Source organism: Poromitra crassiceps (genome assembly GCF_964638095.1).
Source record: "Poromitra crassiceps genome assembly, chromosome: 2".
Taxonomy (NCBI): Eukaryota; Metazoa; Chordata; class Actinopteri; order Beryciformes; family Melamphaidae; genus Poromitra; species Poromitra crassiceps.
In genome coordinates, this window is record NC_139624.1 from 23,367,203 (window position 1) to 23,391,677 (window position 24,475).

Here is a 24,475-nt window from a genome sequence, read left to right on the forward strand (position 1 = left end):
TGAAAGATCTCATACGGACCAAACCCACCTCCTGCCAATTAAATTGGACATTTAGAGCGGTGGTTGTCTTAGGTACCCCTTGAGCTGTTTTGCCATGCCATGTTTCCAACGAGGTGCTCGGCTGCTGTTTACCCTGCGTTTATCTGGCTCTGAGTCTGAACTAGACCGGAAGTCTGAAGCCCACTGGCCACAAAAAAAGCTAATATGGCGCCGCCCTATGTCAGGGCGTGGAAACTTGTCTATAGTACCCCCTCACTCATGCATGATCGATGATTCTCCTAAATTTGTTCTATTAAACTCATATTAAACTTTTAGTAGGCATCTCTAACACATCTGATTATTGAATGGAAATCATTTGAATGACTCCCCTTAATACAATTCTTCCAATTTCAATTGGGGGAAAAGTCGTCAGTTTTACCGAGATGGGCCTATGAAATTACTTGGAATATTGTTTTTTATCATTTTGGAAATAATTGGAATCCTCAATCTTTCCAAGTAGCCCCTGCAAGCTGCTCAAGTACCCCTAGGGGTACCATGGACGACATATTAACTCAATGAGGGGTACCCCTGGTTGGGAATCACTGATTTAGAGGGTCCTCCTGCGACCCCCCCCCCAAGGCCCGGGACAACTGACCCTGCTGCCCCCCCCATCAGCGCGGGCCTGTCCTAGTCATATGAGATCCATAGTTCAGTGCATTTTTTCCCAAGATAAAACGGCAAATAAATAATAGTAAAACTGCTCACTGACACTAACACACATTTAAATAAATTTGTGAACCAAATCAAATTTCTCAGAAATAAGCCTTTTGTGTTGAATAGAAATATCTATTATTTCAACTCTTGAAAAATGGTAGCAAAGACAAAAGTGTTGCGTTTATATTTTTGTTGGGCATACATTATGTATTCCCTGAACCTCATGAAGAAGGTAAAGGTTGAGTGAAGTTTAGATCTGCTGATGGGGGCTGTGGAACTGATCATGAGCTGAAGTCAGCTGTTTGTCTGGAGGCACTGTGACCTTGGAACATGGGAGCATCATGAGGGAACAGCCTTTGCACCCCAGGGTGCTCCTGGTGCCTCATATTCCTCAGCTAATGACTCCTATTCTCCTCTTTGTGACTGTTAGTTGCCTCATGTTACATTGAAAACTCATACTGTATATTCAACTGGTGATTATCAGCAGACACATGCTCAGGGTAACCGCGGGGTCTTGAAAAGTATTAAACGTTGATAAATCAACTTAGGGAAAATTAAGCCCCTTAAAACATATTAAAAAGTCTTATTTGATGAGATATATGTTGTAGCTATTGTGCTGATTGTGTTAAATGGGCATATGATATCTCATATCGATCGCAGACCCCTGAATTGAATCAAATATCGTGGCAGCCTTTATGATATCAGCAAATATTGACAATAATACAATAATTGTATTACATGTGATTTACACCGCTATCACTGATGTGACAAAAGTGGCGTTGAGGTCAATACTCAATATCTTGAAAAGTTCTTAAAAGGTATTGGATTTAACTTTAGGATTCCTGCATATACCCTGATACTGCTAATTGGCATGCAACGTAAGGCTTTGAATGCTTGCATTCATCAGAAATCCCCAGCCTGCGTGAACATAAAATGTAAACATACAATATCATAAAATACATAAACATAAAATCAAGAAGATAATGTCACAATAATGACATGAGAGCTCACTCCTATTGGCCAATCAACTGCATGCTAATTGCTATTGGATCAGGAGGTAGTGGCGAGAGGAGAGGGTGCATCAGTCTTTCCTTCCTATGTACAATTATGAGTTACTTCAAAGTTAAAGTCCTTGTATATATACATTATGTTGTATGTTATGTCTAAACCGTACTAAAATCAAGCTGGTGGAAAATGTATTTCTCAATGTATTTCTTTGCCAGGTGCAGCATGAGCATAGAGGCGGAGGAGGACGTGGCCTTACAGACCGTCAACTCTGTCACACTCACGCAGGACTGTGACGTCAACTCTGTCACGCTCACGCAGGACTGTGAAGTCAACTGTGTCACACTCACGCAGGACTGTGACGTCAACTGTGTCACACTCACGCAGGACTGTGACGTCAACTCTGTCACACTCACGCAGGACTGTGACGGGAGCATCATCCTGCACTGCCCTCCTAACGGTGCGTTATCATCACACACATACACGAATAGGATATCTGACGTGACGTCAAATGTATTGACAATCTGTACTGATATGACTCTTTGATAATTTGACTTATCCTGGTAAAACCATCCCGATGACTTGACCTCAAATTTTGTTTCACTCTACGTATCAGTCTGGACTTCCAGTCACTCACATCTATTTCGTTGGGCGGGGGGGGAGTAGTCATGCCTTGACAGACAACTCCTTCAGCCAATCAGTGTCACAAAATCCACTTGGAAGAACTTGGCCAGTGGATTTTTGTGTCTAACCGTAGAGCTGTAGAGTGAAACAGAATGTGAGGTCACATGATCAGGATGGTTTTAACAAGCCTACATTTCACTCATATAGAAGTTACAGTATATGAATGATTTGAATCTACAAAGCATTTGAGTTTGTCTATGGACTCCAGTCAATTTACTGTGAGATTGTGTGTGTGTGTGTGTGTGTGTGTGTGTGTGTGCGTGTGTGTGTGTGTGTGTGCATGCATGCGTGCGTGTAGATGAGGACTCAGAGCCCCTCCAGAAGAAACTGCGTCTCACCACACAAGAGCAGGAAGGGTCGGACACACCGCAGTTCTCTGTGGTCACCCTGCCCAGTGAGACACACACACATGCACACACACACACACCATACTATACCTGATTCAAATAGTATATGCAAATAGAGCTGCAAGGATTAATCAATTACTTGTCAACTATTAAATTAATCGCAGACTATTTTGATAATCGATTAATCGGTTTGTTTAAGAAAAAAAGTAAACATTCTCTGATGTCTTAACACATTCACTGCCAGCCATTTTTTTTTTTTACTGTAGGTAGCTTCTGCCAAGCCGTTTTTTGAGGATTCTGGCTCATTTTACAAGAGCCGAGGATAATTTTCTGCTTGGACTTTGTGAACACGAAGTTCACAAAAGTACTAATAGAATGTGTGCTTTCTCTGTCTAAAAGAGTTAGTTTGTAGAGTTAGTAGTTATGTAGATATTAGCCGTTGAGTACAGCATGGTTTCAGTGTCTGAGACAGGAAGCTGAGATAATCGCAGTTTTGTGAAATTCAATCAAACAGGCAGAACAGTCACTTTAACCATTTATTTTTGGCATCAGTGAGAGATCAGACATCTGAACAATATAGTTCTGAACACCCTCTCCCTTAAACTCCTCCCTCCGTGGGCGTGTCTGGTGGCGTTTGTCACAAGCCAGTTTCTCCTGCCTGTCTGAGCAGTGAGCAGCCTCCCTCTCTGGCGGCCCCTCGTCGGCGAGTGTGGCGAGTGTGGACTGTGGATGGGACTCAATCGTTTCTTGGATTTTCGGTTGAGAGCTTTGATGAAGCTTTGTGCGATTCTAGGCTTTATGCTGCCCACCCAATCTATTTTTGGAACCCCCCACCCTTGTGCGCCCGTGTGCAGCAGCGTGAAAGCGTTTTCGCCTACAGTAGGCTATGAGAATGAGGCTCGTTCGTTTCTGGGTTTTCGGAATGCGTGCGATTCTGGCCTTTCTGTGGGTGTTTCAAAGTGTGTTTCACCCATAATCTATTATGCAAATTTGCAATCCCCCACGCCAGCACCGCTCTCCGCTCTCGGTGTGCTGCTCTGCTGGCGCGGCCGCTCTCGGCGAGTCTGGTGACTGATGACTGTAAAATCGCCAAGCCATTTCCTTGAGAATGGCTTTCTCCCGCGGCTGTTTTTGGTTGGCATTCTCTCTGTCGGGAGAGCACTGTCGCCACTTAGTTGGTCGGTAAAATAGATTATACTAATTCAATACTTCAAATATTTTTATAGGAGACGTGGGGGGCATTGATCCACGTAGCACCGTCAAAAAAAAAATTTTTTTTTTTTGACGAGTCAACTCGTCGTTGGCAGTGAACGGTTGGATTGTGTTTGACGAGTCAACTCGTCATTGGCAGTGAACGTGTTAAATGTGAATATTTTCTAGTTTCTTTACTCTATGACAGACAGTAGTGGACAAAACACGACATTTGAAGATGTCCTCTTAGGCTTTGGGAAACACTGATCCGCATTTTTCACCATTTTCTGACATTTTATAGACCAAACAACTAACTGATTAAATAAAATAATCAACAATGAAAATAGTCGTTAGTTGCAGCCCTATATGCAAATAACTGTTAACATTAGTTTGAACCCGTTGGGCGTGTCAGACGGGTGGAGTTTGTCACATGGGACGATATGATCGTTGTGAGGAAGTTGTCATTTTCTCTGTCTCCTCAGTGTCAGAGAATGACGAGAGCTTCGAGGTGACGATGACGGCCACAGCAGACAGTGACCTCTCTGAGGAGGGCGTCGCCCACATCCAGGTCCACACACACTTCCCCTCCTTTCTCATCCTTCTCCTCTTCTGCTACTCCCTCTTTCTCTCTTCCCTTCTTTTGTCTTTCTTTCTTTGATATATATTTTTAGCATGCTGTGTGTGTGTGTGTGTTTGTGTGTTTGTAGATCCTACAGGATGATGAGGACTCTCTCTCCGCTCATCAGAAGACGGAGGACGTGTCACCAGTCAGTCAGGCCTGGTTCACCACTAAAGAAGACAAAGACACACTGGCTAATAAAGGTACACACACACACACACACACACACACACACACACACACACACACACACACACACACACACATACAGGAAGCAGACTGTGTGTACCTGTGTGTGTGAAGGTAGTATGACCTCTCCTGGTGTTTAGGTCATAAGTGGAAGCAGGGCATGTGGTCGAAGGAGGAGATCGACATTCTCATGAGCAACATTGAGCGCTATGTAAAGGTAGGCATCACATCTCGCTCTGTGACCTCTTTGTTTTATTTGTTCCAAAAATCCAGAACTATCCCTTTAATTATGCCCAAATGCTCGACACCTTTTCTCCGGCATGTGCAGGGGTGCAGCCATCTTTAGTTTTCTTGTCCACATTTTATATCGTGTGTGTGTGTGTGTGTGTGTGTGTGTGTGTGTGTGTGTGTGTGTGTGTGTGTGTGTGTGTGTGTGTGTGTGTGTGTGTGTGTGTGCGTGCGTGCCTGGATGTGTGTGTGTGTGTGTGTGTCAGGGCAGAGGCATGGAGGACCCAGCAGAGATCATATTCGAGATGTCCAAGGAGGAGAGGAAGGACTTCTACCGCAGCGTGGCCTGGGGCTTGAACCGCCCGCTGTTCGCCGTGTACAGACGCGTGCTGCGTATGTACGACAACCGCAACCACGTGGGCAAGTGAGTATACCATGAACAGGCGAGGGAAACACACATGGGTTACTCACACACTCACACACACACCAGGGTTCCCATATAAGTCCTTGAAAGGCTTGAAAGTTTTGGGGAATTTGAGAGAGAGAGAGAAAAATCAAGGCATTGACATTTTTGAAATAGACATAAATAGACATGGGTCATTGAAAGAGCTTGAATTTATATATTTTGTGCAAGAATAGAAACGGATGTTCTTTTGATATATTTATTTTTTAACAGCACAGAAAGTGTTCACACATTCAAGCCCCTCCCTCTTTTTAATTGTCTGTGAGCTTCTGTGAAGCCTGTTAGTTCTCATTATAAAAACTATCAATGTTAACTTGTAACAGTAATGAACCTTGATCCATGTCTCAAACTATGCTGTGTTCACTCCTTCAATTTGAGGGAGTTGGACCTGGAAAGTCCTTTAAGAAGGTGTGGGAACCCTGACACACACTCTCTCTCTCTCTCTCTCTCTCTCTCTCTCTCTCTCTCTCATACACCATTTACTGACCACTATGTGCTGTCTAATACAACAAAACTCTATTCTCCTTTTCCAAGATATACTCCTGATGAGATTGAGAAACTAAAAGCGTAAGTATACATCTGTCTTTTCATTTCTTCATATTTTGTAAATAATTTTTACACAAGTATGTTAACTCATTGAGTGCCAGCCACTTTTGGAGAACGGACGCTCCCAGTGCCAGAGTTTCAGAGCGTTTTTCAGTGATTTCTCGAGGCCCACAGAATATTGTGTGATATTACTATGTAAACACAGAACACGCCCAAAGAACGATGAGACTCTCTTCTATCATCTGCAAAAAAAAGTTTATTGATCCCATTTTCCGTTCTTTAGTTATGAGCCGGAGAAGATAGGCTGTTTTGAGCAAAAAGACACTTTTCAAATTAGAGAGTTATTCCGCCTTTTGTGAAATGCAGCATTTCAAGCACATTCACTGAGTCTGAAGATAATATTTTCTGATGTAGTGACGTGGTGTAGTTGTGTGGTGCCTGCGTGCTCCACCCCCCTCTCCCCCCCCCCTCAGCTGCAAACTCCTCCCCACACTAACACACAGCCTCACGCACCCAGTCTATTTTCGGAGCGCTTTGTTTTTGTGCGCCGGGCGGCTGCCAGCGTGACACGGAAGAGCCAAACCGGACTGCAGGGAAAGGTTTGGCCCTTCGGCGTCGGGTGCTGCCTTTCTGGCGGCTAATCGTTTGGAGAAACTATACAGCAGAGACAGAGAGGCTCAGTTGTGTGTGCGGATTGACTGCTGTTCGCAGCCAACATCGAGCTGCAGTCAGAGCCATCTATATGGCTCTGGCTGCAGCATGAGCGGTTTCTCTTTGATCATGGGGGTTTTTCCTCCTGTTTTCCGGACCTTCCTCTAATCTGGAGAGCACAGTCGTCACCTAATGGGTCTGTAAAATAGGTTATACACATCCAATAGCTACAATATTTGTACAGGAGATGCAGAAGGCTTTGATCCACGTCCCACCGTCAAAAAACGCATTTGACGTCGATCGACGTCCTTGGCACTCTACGTCACTATTTACTTTGACGTCGATCGACGTCCTTGGCACTCATGAGTTAAGCTTGATGTGTGTGTGTGTGTGTGTGTGTGTGTGTGTGTGTGTGTGTGTGTGTGTGTGTGTGTGTGTGTGTGTGTGTGTGTGTGTGTGTGTGTGTGTGTGCGTGCGTGCGTGCGTGCGTGCGTGCCCAGGCTGAGGCTGAAGCACGGTAACGACTGGGCGACCATTGGAGCAGCACTGGGCCGCAGTGCCTCCTCTGTGAAGGACCGCTGTCGACTGATGAAGGACACGTGCAACACAGGTACGGGGGGGGGGGGGGGGGGGGGGGGGGGGGGGTTCTGCTGTGCTGCCGTGTGTGTGTGTTGGGGTTGCATTAAAAAATATCGGTTGGATTCTAAATATTTCCAAATTTGGATTAGAAAAATCCCCCCCCCCCCCCCCCCCCCCCCAAAACATTCTTATATTTTTCTAGGTTTCAAGTGGGGAAAACACTGAATATTGGTCATTTTCAGGGACTTTTTTGCCTTGAAAACAGTCAAAGTGGTAAATCTAGAGAACCAAAGTGAGCGTCACTTCCTGCCTCGCCATGCGTACCAGCGTCGCAGAAAAAATACTAATAATGAACAGCAAGAGGCAATACAAAACTTTTTTTGATCGCATTTGAATGGTGCCACATGGTGCCACATGGACATTTTGTCCATTTAAAAGATAACTTTGCATGTCAAGAAAGTCGCAGTTTGTCCTGAAACTGAAACTGAAACGTAACGTTAGCTTTGTATGAAACCGCTCAATCGACTACATCTCTCGTGTCGCACAAATATACGTCACACCAACACCAACATGGACTGGCGGGAGAGACGTCACTTACGCGACAGGTTGTCCGTAGTCTTTCTGATTTATAACTTTCAGTGCCACAGTTTTACCACAAACTGTGACTTTGTTGACTTGCAAAGTGATCTTTTACATTGACAAACATACATCATACAGTATGTGTACCCCATGGCACAATTCAAACAGGATCAAAACAAGTAACGTAGTGACGTTCACTTTAGTTGTCTGTTGAATATTAGGACAAAATATCAATTTAATGTTTTTGTTTATTGTATTTTAGTGCAATAATATGATGATAATTAACAGCTAAAAAAAAATCCCCCATGTTCCAAGTTCCATGTTCCATATTTTTTGTTGTGGGAAACGACAGTGGAGTCAGAGTGCAGCGTTTTGATTGAGTTTTATCGCCGTGTGAGACATTTTTGTATACATACATTTTATACATCACACAGCAAATTTGACTCAAACTCATAAAATGAAATATGGTGAGAATATTATTTGGAAATGTTTGTTTTGTTTGACATCACACCTAATATTACCATTCAGTTCGATGAGATGAACATTAAATCTGATAATGTGATTTTGGATACATGATATATTGATATTGAGAAAACCATATTGTCCAGGCTTAATATCAACTATGGCTCCAGTACAAAACTATCAATATCAATATGCAATTTTTCCATTTTGCATATTGTGTTTTCTTTGTCTTGCTTTGCCCAGGCAAATGGAGCGAGGAGGAGGAGCGGCGTCTGGCCGAGGTGGTGTACGAGATGGCGGGGGTGGCGCCGGGCAGGGCCGTGACCGGGGGCGTGTCCTGGGCGTCGGTGGCCGACCAGGTGGGCACGCGCTCCGAGAAACAGTGCCGCTCCAAGTGGCTCAACTACCTCAACTGGAAGCACAGCGGAGGAACGGAGTGGACCAAGGAAGACGACCTCAACCTCATACGCAGGTGGGGAGGCGTGTGTGTGTGTGTGTGTGTGTGTGTGTGTGTGTGTGTGTACTCAAGCTTTGTGCAAATCATAGACTGTATACAACTATGGACATACTATAGCCACTGTGACATCACCCATTGGTGTGTGGACTGGTGTTTTGAAGCCTCAGTTTGGCATTTCGACCGTCACCATCTCTTTTGCTTTTGCTTTGCCAGACAGAGCGACACAGAGCCGCATGCCGGCCTGCTATTGGTCCCTGATCGGCAAGCTGCGTGATCACTGGACAGGCGAACTGTCAATCATGCCACCAAAACATAGTCTGCTTTATCGTCTATTTGACTCTAAATGGAACCATAATTTACAAAATGAACATCATGCTGTATTGAAGAAGACATGAGACCATAAACCCATTAGGAAAGTGTTTACTGAGGTCATAAATCAAGTGAGAAGTAGGGTCATTTCCCCATTGACTTCCATACAATCAGACTCCTTTTTGCAGCCATAGACTATAAATGACAACATAAACATTCTAAATTACCCCCAGTTTACTTCCTGTTGCAGTGTTTACTAGTACAATAACTGATAGGACATAAGCTGTTCCCTAGCAACACAATTCCGTGAAAACCGTCTATAGAGGCCAAAAATGTTTATTTCTGCTGTAAAGTTGGGCATTTTAACATAGGGGTCTATGGGGAATGAATGGTAATGACCTATGGGAATGACTTACTTTTGCAGCAAGCCTCAAGTGGCCATTCGAGGAACCACAGTTTTTGTCACTGGCTTAATTTTTCAAAGACCGAAGTTGCCGCTGGGTGAATACACATTACGAGCATAATCCATAATAAGATTAACAGAGATCTACACTACTATACATACCAAAGTATTGCAATATTCACGACTTTACTAAATATCACAATGTTTTGGATATCTGCACTGAGTGTGTGTGTGTAATGGAAGCTTACTGTGTATGCATGCACACTTAATATTCCTAACATTTGTATGATATGAATTGGATCAGCTGAAGTCGTGTGTGTTTAGGATATCGGAGCTGGAGGCGGAGGATGAGAATGATCTAAAGTGGGAGGAGCTAGCAGGTGGCTGGAGCAGCGTCCGATCCCCCCAATGGCTGCGCTCCAAGTGGTGGAGCATCAAGAGACAAGTAGCCAATCACAAGGAGATCCCCTTCAGTGGTACCCATGCGTTGTATATTTATATTTCTGCATTTCACTTCAAATTCAGGCTTCCTGCGCAGGTCTTGAATAGTGTGGGAAATTGAAAAAAATGCCTGGAAAAGTATGGAAAATCTTCTGGTTCAGGACTGATGATACACACATAATTCTAGCTTTGATGTTGTTGTAGACTCACTTTCAGTCCACAGTGTTTGTACCCTGGTAACCAGCCCCAATGAATCCTTCATTAGGGTCTGGATGCAAGCCTATCCACCACTGATTCACATATTTTTCAACCCCAGCTGATTGGTTGCTGTCTGTGTCAGTCATTGAACTCTTTGACCAATCGCAGTAGCAAAGCAGGACAACTTCGACGATTCTGCCCAAAACAACTTAAATTAATACGAACTGACGGCTAATAAGATGTTCCACTTAGTGGTTCCACTGCAACATCAAGGCGCTGTTGTAAAAAAAAAACACAGGCTTCGTCTCTTGCCTTCAATACTCTTTGTCTGCTGCATCCGGTACCTACACCAGCAACCGTTTAACAAGAGACAGTGGTTTCTCTGGTTTAACGTTAAATTGAGCTGGAAGCCAGGGATGTCGAAAATCATAATTTTTCTTGACCGACAACCGACACTCATTGGCCGACAACTGTCGGTTAACCGAGAAGATTAAAATGCGCTATTTTACTGTCTGTGCCCCATTAAACCTTAGGCCTACCAAATGCTTGATTTTTTTTCAGTAGAAAGCGTTTATTTTTACATCTACAAGCAGAAAAAAACACATTAACAAAACGAGAAGACAAGTTAAATCCTCCAGCCATCTAAACAAAAACATTCCTCGGATAGGCTATGATAGGAGCTGCACGCATTTGCAGAAGGGGGAAATACGGAGGGAAAAAACCCATACTCACGCTCACAATTCTTAAATGAATTATCTTACTGCATGTGTCGTAAATAGTCTAATAAAACCAGCAGAAACTACGGTAATTTTAAAAGCTCAGAACGAAACGTGTCGCTAATTGAACGAATTTCCACTTTGAATAGCACATCAAGACACCGCCCCAAGCCTTCACGCTGCAGGGCGCACTGACGAAGCGCTTATTGCTCTCTCCTTCTGACATTCTCACTAATTCAACAGTGGTTTACCTGCTTTTGAGATCTGCAAAAAAATAGTTTGCTTCTCTCTCCACGCTTCTCCCTCTCTCTCTTTATCTGCGACGAGGGCTGTAGGTGGCTATTATGCTCTCTGTGTGTCCGGCTGCACGACATGACGACGAGTGCAGCAAGTCCGCACGCTGACAGCTGTCAGCATTGCGGGACTCGGGAGGATGAACAAATGAGGCAGGCTGTCCAAACTTTTTACCGATCTAATATGAGATGCAGAGAAATAATTATATATTAATAGCCGATGTGTTTAGAAGAGCATTCTCACTCTTGCTGTAATCGTTGTGGGATTATTACACCTGAGAGACAGACAGACCCGGAGAGAACTCAATTTACGGTAAAAGTGTGGATTCCTCAGTGAATCGATGTGGAAGACGCAGCTTGTTTTGAAACGCGTCATTGAAAGTAACCTCATGGTTTCATTACAGCGGCTGGAACACAGAAGGAGCATGACTGACTGGCTCGCTGTAGTCTGCACAGGGCAGGGCGTCTTCTCCCGTCTGGTCAAAGCAGAGGGGAGGCGGGGGTGTGGCGCATGTGTGGAGCTGAGTTTATCACAGAGCACATCTCGCACGCGGGGGGAGAGGCGGACAGTGCACACTGCTTTTCCATTTGGAAAAGCCTTTCTCTAAATGAATGTTGTTCTGGCAGTGGCAGGAGCTTTTAATTCCTATATAATGCTGCTACAGTAACTACTTAGGCTAGTTAACATTGTTGCTTACCGCGAAGGAGGGAAAAAAAACACCATATTGGCAACAGTTGTATGCCAATTTAATATGCAAATTAACCGTTTGACCGACATGCTTAACCGACCAATGACGTTGTCGGCGGTTAACCGGTTAACGGTTAACCGTCGACATCCCTAGAAGCCACAAGCAACTCAATGGATTTCAAAGCTGATATGTTACTACTGGAAAGAGCGTGACTCAAACTCGTTAACAAGTGAAACATTTGGTCACTCACTGGCGTTTTGAGCCCGGTGTCGCTGAAGTGGTTACAGCAGCAGCAGTGGGCTTAGCTAACAGTTAGCTAGCTATTTAACATACAGGTGTGTTGCAGCTCTCTGTAATGCATCATCGGTAACGTTTGATAAGTCCCGCCGCCTATATCGACCAGCCAATCAGCTGTCCCGGACAGTATCTGTCCTGAATAATCGCCAGTGGATGGGCTTGGGTCCAGACCCATATGAAGAGTGATGACAACTGCGATTCATATGGGGCTGAATACCAGGCTACAGTTTTTGTTGATGTGAAGAATAATGTTCAGATGGAGTGATGCTCTTATTACCAGCCACTGTCACCATGCATTATCAAATACCCTGCGAAATCCCATCCAGTCAAGAACATAGGAAAGCATGTAGGAACCCTGCCAATCATCTCACATATTCTGATAGTTGTGGCTGTGAAGAACAATCTATACAGTGACCTGACCTAGTTACCAGGGGAAAGATGTCTATCTGCATAACAAAATCTTCAAAACACGGATTTTTTAAAAATTGAAAGTGTGTAGTAACCCTGCAAATTTGAATCCCTTTATCTGTATGATGATATTCATTGTTTGTGTGTGTGTGTGTGTGTGTGCGTGTGCGTGTGTGCGCGCGCGCGTGTGTAGTCTTACTGAAAGGCCTGCAGGAGCTGTTGGAGTCGTCTCAGACGGCGGCCGGGCCGGTAAGCCCCTCCTCCTCGCTCCAGATCCGAGTCACGCGATTGGAGGAGGCTGGCGGGAGCCCCGCCCCCAGCTCTGTGGCCGCGCTGCAGATCCCTGTACAGATCCCACTGCAGATCACACACCTGGGTGAGACTCACTCTACTACATCTATAGCTACATATCTGTTTGATTATATAGTCACTTTACACAGTCTGAGAATTCACGTCTAGTCTACACGGACATTGTTTCTTTCTCTGTCCGATTGTTTTTTGTGTGGTTTTTGGCCTATTTTAAAATCAGCGCAAACTCCACCCAGCTGGTACCTCACCACCCAACTGGGAGCCCTAAAATAAGCGCACCCACCCTTCCCCTCTCCCTCTCTTCACATGTATCTCATACTCTCTCTGTCTCTCTCTCTCTGTCACTGTCTCTATAGCCTCAGACTCTGCTACAGTGAGTGACAGTGAGACCATCACACTGAACACAGGAGCCTTGCAGACCTTCGAGATCCTACCTGTGAGCACAACACACACACACACACACACACACACACACACACATTGAGCCTGCATTTTCACTAACGATTATTTTCATTATCCATTCATCTGACGATTATTTTCTCGATTGATCGATTAGTCTATAAAATGACAGAAAATGGTGAAAAATGTCGAGCAGTGTTTCCCAAAGCCCAAGATGACGTCCTAAAATACGTCCTAAATTACTGTCAGAGAGGAGTAAAGAAACCAGAAAATATTCACATTTATTTAAGAAGCTGCAATCAGAGAATTTACTTTTTTTCTTTTCTTAAAGAATTACTCAAACCGATTAATCTATTATCAAAATAGTTGGCGATTAATTTAATAGTTGCCAACAAATCGATTAATGGTTAAACTCTAGCCAATACTGGTATTGTTAGATTAAAGCTGCTGATAGAAATTGCAATTCCATGTATTCAATGTTTGTCCAGGATGTCTTCTTTTAGTAGTATTGACAAATTGACTGTTTTTTACATAAGCCGCACCGGACTATAAGTCGCGGGCGTTTTGATGTTTAATTACCATATGTAAGGGTTCGTACACAGAGGGGATTGTCGGGAAAGAGATGGCTGTTTGGGGAAGCTCCCATTTATTAACATTTCAACAAAACAAAACAAAAGTCAGGTCACTAATCCCCAGACAAAATCACACAACAATAGGCTATATGTGCAGCAAACGGCTGTAACCAGAGAAGTCAAGTCACTAATCCTCGTCTTCCTCTTCTTCCTGCGTACTGAAACCACCAAAGTCCTCATCTTCAGTGTCGGAAACGAACAGGTTCAGGGTGGCTTCGTCAACCACTCTCCTCTCTCCTTCATTGTCACTCAAAACCAAACGAACTCCTCTTCGTCACTGTCGGTGTCGGCATCGAACAGCCTCTGAAGCCTCTGACGGCCCTCAGCGCCAGCTGTGGCGGCGTCATCCTCTTCATCCCGCAGCAGTCCAGCCTTTTGGAACCCGTTGGTGATTGTGGATGTTTTCACACTCCTATAATATTCCGTGATCTTCCTTTGTGTGAATTCGCCGAAGTTTGTGATTTTCTCCTGGTAGTCGGGAGGGAGTTGTTCAGTAGTTCTCGGCCGGACGGACAGTCCCTTTCGTCTCATGAATCGGAAGCACCAAGATGGGCCACCTATGAAATGTTCAATTTTCATTTCGGTGGCGACTGTTTTGGCCTTCAGTCGGATCTGCACCGTGGAAACGCCTCGGCCGTCTGCTCTCTGGGTCAACACCCAATCTTCAAGGGAATCTTCAAGTTCGGGCCATCTGCTTTTATGACCTCTGAAGGACTTTTTGGTCTTCTTGCACTGAGACAGTTCCTCCTGCTGCACCTTCCAACGCCTCACCATTGACTCGTCGATGCCCAGGTTACGCGCTGCTGCTCTATTTCCCTCTTTTAATGCGAGATTGACTGCTTTCAACTTGAAAGCTGCGTCGTGTGAATTTCTGTGTACCTTCCCCATGGTAAGTGAGAGAGAGTCTGCTCGTCTTGTTGTGATTCCGGGCTGCTGATGAACTTTGAACCGGTAGGAGTAACCGGTTGATTTCCGCCAATGATGTCAAGTCTTTCATACACAAAGGCAATTCAAGGTGCTTTACAAAAAAATAATCGAAAAAAACAAGCAGCAAAGCAATGCACATAAAATGTGCTGATGAAGCTGTGTAACCTGTAAAATCCATCGATTTTGGAGGTCACCGAGTGGCCGTTTGCTTACCGTAATTACCATATGTAAGGGTTCACGCACAGAGGGGATTGTTGGCTGTTTGAGGAAGCTCCCATTTACCGTATTACCGTAACATTTCAACAAAACAACATAACACAACACCACCTTTGTTTATTTTTACAGTGCACACAGTGTCCGCGGTGTGGTGAAAAGAGGGCAAGAGAGGAAATTAAAACAGAAGTGGATTTATAGTTAGAAAGAGTGCTAAAAAAGAGAGATTTTATTTGTATTTTTTTTTTTTTTTTTTCTGAAAAAATCCATAGATAAGCCGCACCGTTATATAAGCCGCAGGGCCAAAAAACGGGGAAAAAGCCGCGGCTTATAGTCCGGAATTTACGGTAATCAATTCTTTTTGGATTAATATATGTAATCAATTAAACGGCATCATATCAGATGTGAACGACACTGACTGGACCATATCTGATGTTTAATCAAAAGTCAATATCAGTCTAGTCTCAACGCCCGACCCATGAGAGTCCTTAGGCTGGTCTGGGACACTTTCCCTCAGAGGGCTGGTTATGGGAGGGAACCGTTCAGTTGGCCAGTCATATGCCAGTGATGGCTTCAGTCCTCTCCAATCAGTAACGACTTTGCAATCAGACAACACGGGAGGCGCAGCCCATTTTTCGAACCGCTCTCTCATCGGTGCTACGACCTGTCACTCATTCAATTTCAACCCGCCTTCAAAACCAGCAGTGGCTGTTAACTGGCACAGACTCACTTATGTAGTATGCGGAGCGCAGCGATTCAACGTAATATTTGAGTCTGGGGGGAGAGACTAATATCGGTCTAACTCATGTTATATGATTATGAATCATATATCAGTCTGAACCTGCTCAATAGTTTCCATGTAATTCCTTTTCCGTATCTTCTGTATATCCATGCTTTCCCCTTTTGTCCAGTCATTCCACCTGCAGCCCACCGGCACCCCGGGGACCTACTACCTCCAGACCACCTCCAGTCAGGGCCTTCCTCTCAGCTTGACCAATAACGGCACAGTGACCCTGACCACAAGCTCCTCCCCCTCCTCACCCGAACACATCATCCTGCACAGTCTGTCGGTGAGTGTCGGAGCCTTAACTCATTCTCTGCCAGGGTCATTTCGGTCTGTGTGCTCCCAGTGCCAGGATTTTGAGCATATTTCCTGATCTTCCAGGACCCACAGAATATTCTGTGCTAGGAATAAAATTACACAACATAACTCACAATAAAGCAGAGACTCTCTTCTTACCCCTTGTAAAAAACTGAAACTCTCCCATGTTTCCTTGTTTAGTTACAAGCAGTGGAAGTTAGCTTGTTTTCACTAAAAATGCCCTCCTTGGGACAGAAATATGAGAAAAAGAGGTTTTTAGTGAAGGACACCGTTTCAAGCAGAACTCTCTTTTGAGCCTTTTATTTTTTGCCTCAGTGACACATCAGACATATACAGTATTTGTTTTCCCAAATAAATAAATAAAAAATAAAAAATAAGAGAATGTATTTTACAGTTGCCATGTGGATTTTTAGCTTAGCTTGATAAAAGCATAAACAAATGGAACGAACCCTTATGTGGTCACACTCACACACTCTCTCTCTCTCACACACACACACACACACACACACACACACACACACACACACACACACACACACACAGGAATAACGAGTGCTGTAACGTTACCTGCTGTCACGTTACCTCTCATAACTAACGTTAGCACAGAAGATCACACAATAGCTACGTTAGTGCTGTAAACTTTGAAATGTTTATGTGACACATGTTTCGCCTTGGTTGCTGGGGACGGGTGTGTGACGCGGTTTGACGCGTTTGACGTATCCATGTGATTCCTCCCTTGAGTGTGACAGAGCTCTCCTTGAGAGGGAGAGCTGGCAAGAGGAAACGTGAAGCGAGTCATGCCGGCGGCATAAGTTATAAACAATGCGTGACAATTATACTCGAATGTTGTGTGTGTGATCATTTCATCTCAAACGCGATACAAAAAATAGGCTACTTTTTACCATCGTCATCGCTCTCTCCAAGTGGCACCCATTTCTCCTCCTCCGATTCATCTGTAGACGGATCAGAACGCTGTGAAGGGGAGCCTCCGTCGCCATGGCGCTCCGTCGTGCAGCAACAACAAAAACGCCGGCGTCTTCCTCGCCATCGTCGCCATCCGAGAACTCTCGGACTCTGTTTCGACCACAGGCTCCACCCATAAATACTAAACTAGCGGGTTCCTTTTATCAGTTTGACTTGAAACAATGTCACAGGCTGGGAAAGTGTCTGATGTAATGTAAACACCCAAAACATGAAAGTACGTCAGAGTACGTCTTTGGCACAGAACGCCATTGTTAAAAGTACGTCCGGGTACGTCTTTGGCAGAGAATGAGTTAACAATCTGGTGGTTTGTGAGCCGGACCGCACGGTGCACAGCCAGCTCTAGTAACACGAATGTCGCTGAGTGAGTCAGTCACAGAGTGATGAAGTTACACGATTGGTCGGCCGTGGCACATGGCACACGCCCACACACACTGTCAGTTGGTGCATGTGCGGTCTCCGGACCAGACAGGACAGGACTTAGTTTGCTAGCCAGCCTCAGACAGTGCTGCCTGCCATGTAGCCTGCAGCTAGCTGGTTAACGAGCCATGACATGTCAGATGATGGTTCTGTATGTGGGACCCGGGAGACAAAATACATTCAACAGAAAAAGAGTTCTGGCTAGTGTTAGCAGCACACACACACACTTTTCACCAACAAAAACAAACAAAAACGTTTTAACGCACGGTGGAATGTGACAGCAAAACAACATGTGGGACTGAGTAGCTTTACTGCTGTAGCAGCATCAAGCTAGCTCGAGTTAGCCACAGTAGGACGAGACAGGAAGTGGGGCGGATCTGCGTTCTGGGTTAAGGACAGTTTACACCAAAGAGCCGCGAGGAGACAAAACCATTGCAGGGAAAGTTGCAGCGGTGTAAACTGGCCCGTCTCATATCTCTACTCCAGCCGGCTGATGGCGTTGCCACCGATTCAGCTTGTCAAGTCACAGGGGCTGTTTTGAGTACGTCACCTTTTTCAACAGCCAATCGTAGCGAAGTCGGCTGGCCCACGTGGGGTAGCGGCAGTCGTTATTCTGGATACGCAGCGTTCAAGCGGCAGGATTGGCCACGCAGGCGCCCATGCAGACTGTTCGTTCTGACGAGTAGCACACCAGGTGTTTTCATCTCGCATCAATCTGATGGTGGTGGTGGATGTGTAATTTTAAAAGGCTACCATTTACTATCTGCCACAAATACGTTGCTATGGAAACGGTCGGCCGTCTCATCTAGTCGCAGAGGTGTAAACCGGACGGTTTTAGATGGTTCCGTCTCGGCTCAATGCAAGCAGTTACAAGTTTCAACTCGTCTCGTTGCGGAGCTTTGGTGTAAACTGCCCTTTAAAGAGTAGATTGTTTCACTTTTGTGAAAAATTGGAGAATAAAGCTGTCTTAGGCTGTGCAGAGCAAAGTAAATGTTACAGAAGTATAATAGTTAAAAGTATAATATAATAGTATAAACACCTCACACCATCCAGCTATATACTAGGTCAGTGATCCTCACTATTTCTTCGATGAGAGCCGCACTGGCAGGACAAAGTCAATAGGAGAGCCACTTTTACCGCAAAACACCAAAAGCCACCCCAACCAAGCACATCTGCCCAAAGGCGCGCGCGGGAAGCTGGGTGCGGTGGGTGCTGCAGCACCCCCTGGTGGCAAGAGATCTAAAAAAAAAGATGTTCATTTAATTCTGGCCAATACTCCACTTCTGTTATAACATTTCAGTCTGAAAGATATAATCTTTATGACTAAAAGGCTAAATGAATAGCTTAGAAAATGAATAGCCCTGGGGGCCCATGGTACTATTAATCTGGCCCTGGATATCACTGTCCCTGATTCCTGAGGGTAAATTGAGTGATGCTGCAGAGAAGAGGAGAAGACACTGAATAACGACATCACAACAGTATAATCCTAATGTTAATTTAAAATGAAATATTCCTCTAAATATGGCTAAAAGTCCAAAAAGGGTGGGAGAGAGAATGAGGATTCCAACACAGCAGTGGGAGCAAGTGGTGACATGGAGGTGAGTGAGAAAAGGTGACTGAATAATGACACAACAGTCTAATCTTAATGTTAATATTCCTCTAATCTGGCGACAAAGTGCAGCAGGGCCGGGGTAGCACTGAATTGCAAAGTGTGTGTGTTTTCATCTCAGACAGAGGGTCTCTGCTCCAGCGACGGTGTCATCATCCAAACCGTCACCTCCGACCACACCTCCCCGGACCCCCTCGGCCAATCTCATCTTGTCGTGGAGACGGAGGGGCAGGGCCAGGAAGACAGGCTAGACGCCACAAATCTCCTGGTTGGTGCGGAAACCGTCGCCACAGAAACTCAGGGACCAATGGCAGACGGCTTCACTGACAAGGTAAAGCATGCCAGTATACAACCAGCCCTTTATTTAAAGTTTCTCAAAATTAGGCCTAATCCCAATTCACCCCTTGGCCCTACCATTTAGGGATGTCGAAAATCATAATTTTTCTTGACCGACAACCGACACTCATTAGCCGACAACTGTCGGTTAACCGAGAAGATTAAAATGCGCTATTTGACTGTCTGTGCCCCATTAAACAATTACCACAACAAATGCTTGATTTTTTTCATTAGAAAGCGTTTATTTTTTACATCTACAAGCAGAAAAAAACAAGTTGAAGCCTCCAGCCATCTAAACAAAAACATTCCTCCGATAGGCTATACTTTAGAGCTGCACGCATTGCATATTATAGGCACATCAATTGACACGCAGCTGCCCAGTGAAGTAGTGTTTGAGCGGACGACACAGCCCAGGCTGCAGGGCGCACTGACAAAGTGCGCAGCATCTATCTTCTCCTTTTAGCAATATTCTCACTAATCCCACAGTGGTTTACCTGCTTTTGGTCTCACCCCTTATTCCTCTCTCTTCACACACGCGACGAGGGCTCTGCTCTCTGACACGGTAAAAACTACTGTTTGATCAGTGCGCGCTGAACGCTGTGAGATTAGCAAGGTGTCGGGTTTCAGGCCATGCGCTTCTCTCTCTCTCTCTCTCTCTCTCTCTCTCTCTCTCTCTCTCTCTCTCTCTCTCTCTCTGCATGTGTTTAGGAGACGTGAATTCTTTTTTTTTTTAACCGTTTAACTGATAGTATTAATCGGTTAATGTTCTAACGGTCGATTATCGGTTAAACGGTTATCGGTTGACATCCCTACTACCATTTAGCCCTTAACCCTCCGTTTTGCTCGTTCACGTGGAGGGGGAGGTAGGCTGTCCCCATTCTTGTTTGCATCAGACCTAGGCTGAAGGAGGAGGCCTATCTGGCCCTAGAAACCGAGATTTTCCAGGGGCACACTCCAAACCAAGGGCTGAGAAGGAAATCGCTTTTAATCAACCAAAAATGAACCAAAGGTATTTTGCGACTATTTTAACATAGACGGGATGCGCCTGCGGCAAACAGACATAGCAGCCAGCAACTGCAAGCAGGTCCTTGTAATGTATTTAACACTGAAACGTGACTATGGAGCTATAAAATAAATTGGACACGATCCAGTGAAAACCCTGTAGCCTACATGGCAGGGTGAAGCACAATCGCCAGAATAACATGTTGGCATTTTACATGTCTGAAAACCAGAATCTATATATAGGCACTGATGATGTCATAGTGATTTCATAAGAGCAAAATCATCTTATGACATCACTGATGATGTCATAGGCATTGTGACATTGTCAGTGATGTCACTCGAGCAGTTGTGACATCACTGATGATGTCATAGACATTGTGACATCATTGTGATGTCATCAGTGAGTGATGTCATCAGTGATGCAAAGTTGGGCAATTTGTGCACTGCGCATGCCATAGAGCAGGTGAGGCCACGTAGCAACCGAGCTGTGGCCGCCCACACGCCCACAGCAGTATATTAACATACATTTTAATATACTATCCTATACTAGCCTACTATAAAGTTATAATCATGTTTTCCAGTGACTCCTGAGCAAACCAGGCAACTAATACAATATAATTTAAATATTAATAAGTTATCAAGAACTTAATTATTTACTTTGTGGAACTATGCAATATGATGACAAAATAGATGTATATCTATGAGAATCCACAGACTTCAATCAATTTGTTTGAACCAGAAATAGCTTTATTATCCCAGTTTGGCAAAATGAGGATGTAATGAGTGGTGTCCCATTTCCTAGGCAATTGTTTTCAACCCCTACATTACCCCGTGTGGCTCCGTTTTGCAGGGCAAGGGGCACAGCAAGGGCCACTCAAAAACATTAGGGGTAAATAAGAAATGGGATTGGGCCTTACAGTTATTAAATTGTTATATGTTGTGTGTGTGCGTGCGTGCATGCGTGTGTGTGTGTGTGTGTGTGTGTGTGTGCGCGTGCATGCATGTGCGGGTGCTGTGTGTCAGGCGCTGAGCTCCGCCTCAGTGGAGGATGCTGGGATAGCAGCTGGCAGTGCCGTGCTCATCGTCTCTCCTCCCAACATCAGCAGCACACTGACAGGTAACACACACACACACTTTGTTCTCTTCACACCATAGATAGACTGTAGAAGAGATGGACGGAGTGTGTGTGATGTCACATGGTTTGTGGAGTGTGTGTGATGTCACATGGTTTGTGGAGTGTGTGTGATGTCACATGGTTTGTGGAGTGTGTGTGATGTCACATGGTTTGTGGAGTGTGTGTGATGTCACATGGTTTGTGGAGTGTGTGTGATGTCACATGGTTTGTGGACTCGCGTTTTGAAGCCTCAAGTTTGGCATTTTGGCCGCTGCCATCTTGGTCCTGGTGCAGCTAGCGTGAGACCAGGGCGATCACATCACACCCAGTCTTATAGAGATTCTATAAGATTATATAGAAATTCACCCGGGGGTGTACGGGTACAGTTGGCATGAAAAGTGAAAATAGGTATATAGAGACCAAAACCTTTTTTTTTTTTTTTTTTATCAGGCTGTAAACATGTTTATTTCTGTTGTAAACTTGGGCATTTTAACCTGGGAGTAACATGGGAGTTATTTATAGCCTTGCAGTCTTTCACCCTCACGGACTTTACGTGATGACATTGAACACATCACGATATGTACGACTGAAGTCCACAAGTCCGCTTAAGTCCAGAGGGTGGACATTTGGATTGGGCTCTCTCTCCCCCTCCCTCTCTCTCTCTCTCTCTCTCTCTCACACATGCTTTTAAGGAGAGGAGGGAGAATGGAGAATTAAGTAGTAAAATAAGAATTAAAAAGTCCAGTTTTAACACCTTGCCAGCAGTGCATAATGACCTGAGGGCATCTCTCTCTCTCTCTCTCTCTCTCTCTCTTTCTCTCTCTCTCTCTCTCTCTCTGCCCTTAGATCCGATCCTAGAGAACCAGGAAGGCTCAGACTGAGCTGGAGCCTCATTTTCCAGCCTGATGCCAGGATGATGTCATCATGACATCATCACTGAGTTCCTCCACAAGGGGCTACCAGCCTCTCACACCAACATCAACTCTCCTCCAGACAGACTGGGAGCGGAGGTCAAGTTCTTCTAGATCAGGCATGTCTGGTCTCTCAAAATATCGTATATGTGGCCCTCCACACAGTATTGGTTAATCAAGCAAGTTCACTTTGCTTTTTTCTGTTCATCTAACGATAACGGCACTATCATACAGTTTGTAGACAAGCACCAAGTAGGAACAATCCAGGCGGAACTAATGTTTTCAGACGGTAAACAGCAAACGAGCAACAGACATTTCCCACTGGGTGGCAGACATGGCCACAACGAAGAAGCGTCAAGTTGACATCGAGGGCCGCGGCTTTCAGCAGCGCTGGAAAGTTAAATACTTTGTCACTGAAAGCTGAAACGTCTCATTTCCCAAGAGACCAGCGCTGTTACGAAAGAGTTCAATGTGAAGAGAGACATTACGAGACGAAGCATAATTCATACCAGCGATTACCAGCGATTGTCCGGCAGTGAACGAGTGGATAAAGTGAAACAGCCTATTGAACTATTAATTTAAGCTAATATTATGGCGCTGGGGGAAAAAAATCCTTGAAGTACAGTTGTATGTGATTTTTTTTAATAACCCACATGTGAGAAGCAGCTGGCCCCCAGGTATTTTCACATTATCTAATGTGTGGCCCCCATTCAAAAACAGTTTGGACACACCTGTTCTATAGACTCCCGTTTTAAACCATGAACTTTTGCAGGTTGTATTATTGTGTCTGCGTGCGTTACGACAAAGCCCCCCCCCCCCCCCCCCTTCATGTGAACAAGGCTCTGCACTCGCACAGCTAATGCTAATATACGAGATGTGGCAAGCTAGCCTCACACTGTACCTTCATATGACATCAGCGGAGAGTCTTTGGGGCAGGGTTAACCATTAAGACTACTAGACTAATCTATTGCTAACACATATTGGTCAAATCTTAGCAGCTATGTCATCAGCCATGACGAACAGTATTTTGTATATCAAACTGTTTCCTGTGCTATCCAGCTTGATTTATTTGTTCTCTTCTTTTTTTTTTTACCAATGTTTGTCCCTGCTGACGACAGTGTTGCCCATTTCAATTGCCTTAAATAGTTGCTCATGGCGCCATGTTCACGCTGCGAGCAACTTGGTTGATGTGTGTATATTTTGCTGCCTTTCATATCACTTAAATAAACCCCCAAAAATGGATGCAACCGTTCTCCAAGCATTTCGGAGACGTTTACTCCTGTAGTCTTTCAAATGGAGAACTCGGAAGCTTTGACCGGTTGCACTGAACTTCTCATCCATGTTGAACTATTGTTCCTGAAACACGATCACGTCTGTACGAGAAACAAGGAAGCGCCGCAGACATCTGGGAAGCGTGAAGTTCAGCCGCGGCCAACTTTTCTCCGCGGCGGAGGTTCTCTCCTCGCTCACACGTCCAGCGGCTTGTTGATGGTTGCCTGTAGTGTGAATGCATGGTAACATGTCAGAAGGCCACAGGTCAAGGAAAGAAACGGCTGGCGTTGCACCAATAATTTACTTTCACACCACGGCCACTTTTTCATCACGGATTTCACTTCAGAACACTTCACTTTGTATATATTTGAGTTTCAGCGTATTCATGACTTGTCACTATTTTGGCTTTTGGTGCTTTTGGGGTTGATTCTTGGAGTCTCCATTGGCCCTATAGGACTGCAAGCAAAGAGAAGTAGCTCTAATACTGAAGCAATAGACTGACAGATTTGGGTCATATTCAACCAGCATGATGGCACAACAGAGCTCTGCTTCAAGTGGCTGATAAAATAGACAAATGGACCAGCCATTTACCAGCATGTGGCTGCAATTAATATGCCATCTTATCAATGTCTACTCATGAATGTACCAACAGCTGAGAGACGGCACTGCAAAGAGGTGGCAGTTCTCTCACTGGCCAGTGGAAAAGTTGTCACATTTAGCGGGTTTGCACATCTGGACCGTCCTCGTAAACTCATAACTTGGTCACATTTCTTTGTATTAATGATAGTTACAGTCGTTGGT

At 44.8% G+C, this 24,475-nt stretch overlaps 1 protein-coding gene across 2 annotated transcripts; it reads left to right on the top strand.

The window, feature by feature from the left end:
* The first annotated feature begins 2,685 nt into the window (after positions 1 to 2,685).
* Positions 2,686 to 23,456, top strand: dmtf1 (cyclin D binding myb-like transcription factor 1). 2 transcript variants are annotated; one of them, XM_083660542.1, is made up of 15 exons: positions 2,686 to 2,776; positions 4,403 to 4,488; positions 4,628 to 4,742; positions 4,869 to 4,945; positions 5,223 to 5,380; positions 5,954 to 5,986; positions 7,117 to 7,226; positions 8,480 to 8,708; positions 9,730 to 9,881; positions 12,641 to 12,823; positions 13,113 to 13,192; positions 15,839 to 15,997; positions 19,161 to 19,370; positions 21,401 to 21,494; positions 22,338 to 23,456. In XM_083660542.1, coding segments are annotated over exons 1-15 (1,722 nt in total). In that variant the 5' UTR covers positions 2,686 to 2,775; the 3' UTR covers positions 22,373 to 23,456. The 2 variants fall into 2 exon arrangements, with proteins under 2 accessions (XP_083516668.1, XP_083516669.1); XM_083660543.1 differs by having other exon boundaries at positions 13,119 to 13,192.
* Positions 23,457 to 24,475: the final 1,019 nt, after the last annotated feature.

Coding starts and splice junctions, on each gene's coding strand:
- dmtf1 (XM_083660542.1), top strand. Junction 5,987..7,116: donor GAGATTGAGAAACTAAAAGC/GTAAGTATACAT, acceptor GTGCGTGCCCAG/GCTGAGGCTGAAGCACGGTA. Junction 7,227..8,479: donor GAAGGACACGTGCAACACAG/GTACGGGGGGGG, acceptor TGCTTTGCCCAG/GCAAATGGAGCGAGGAGGAG.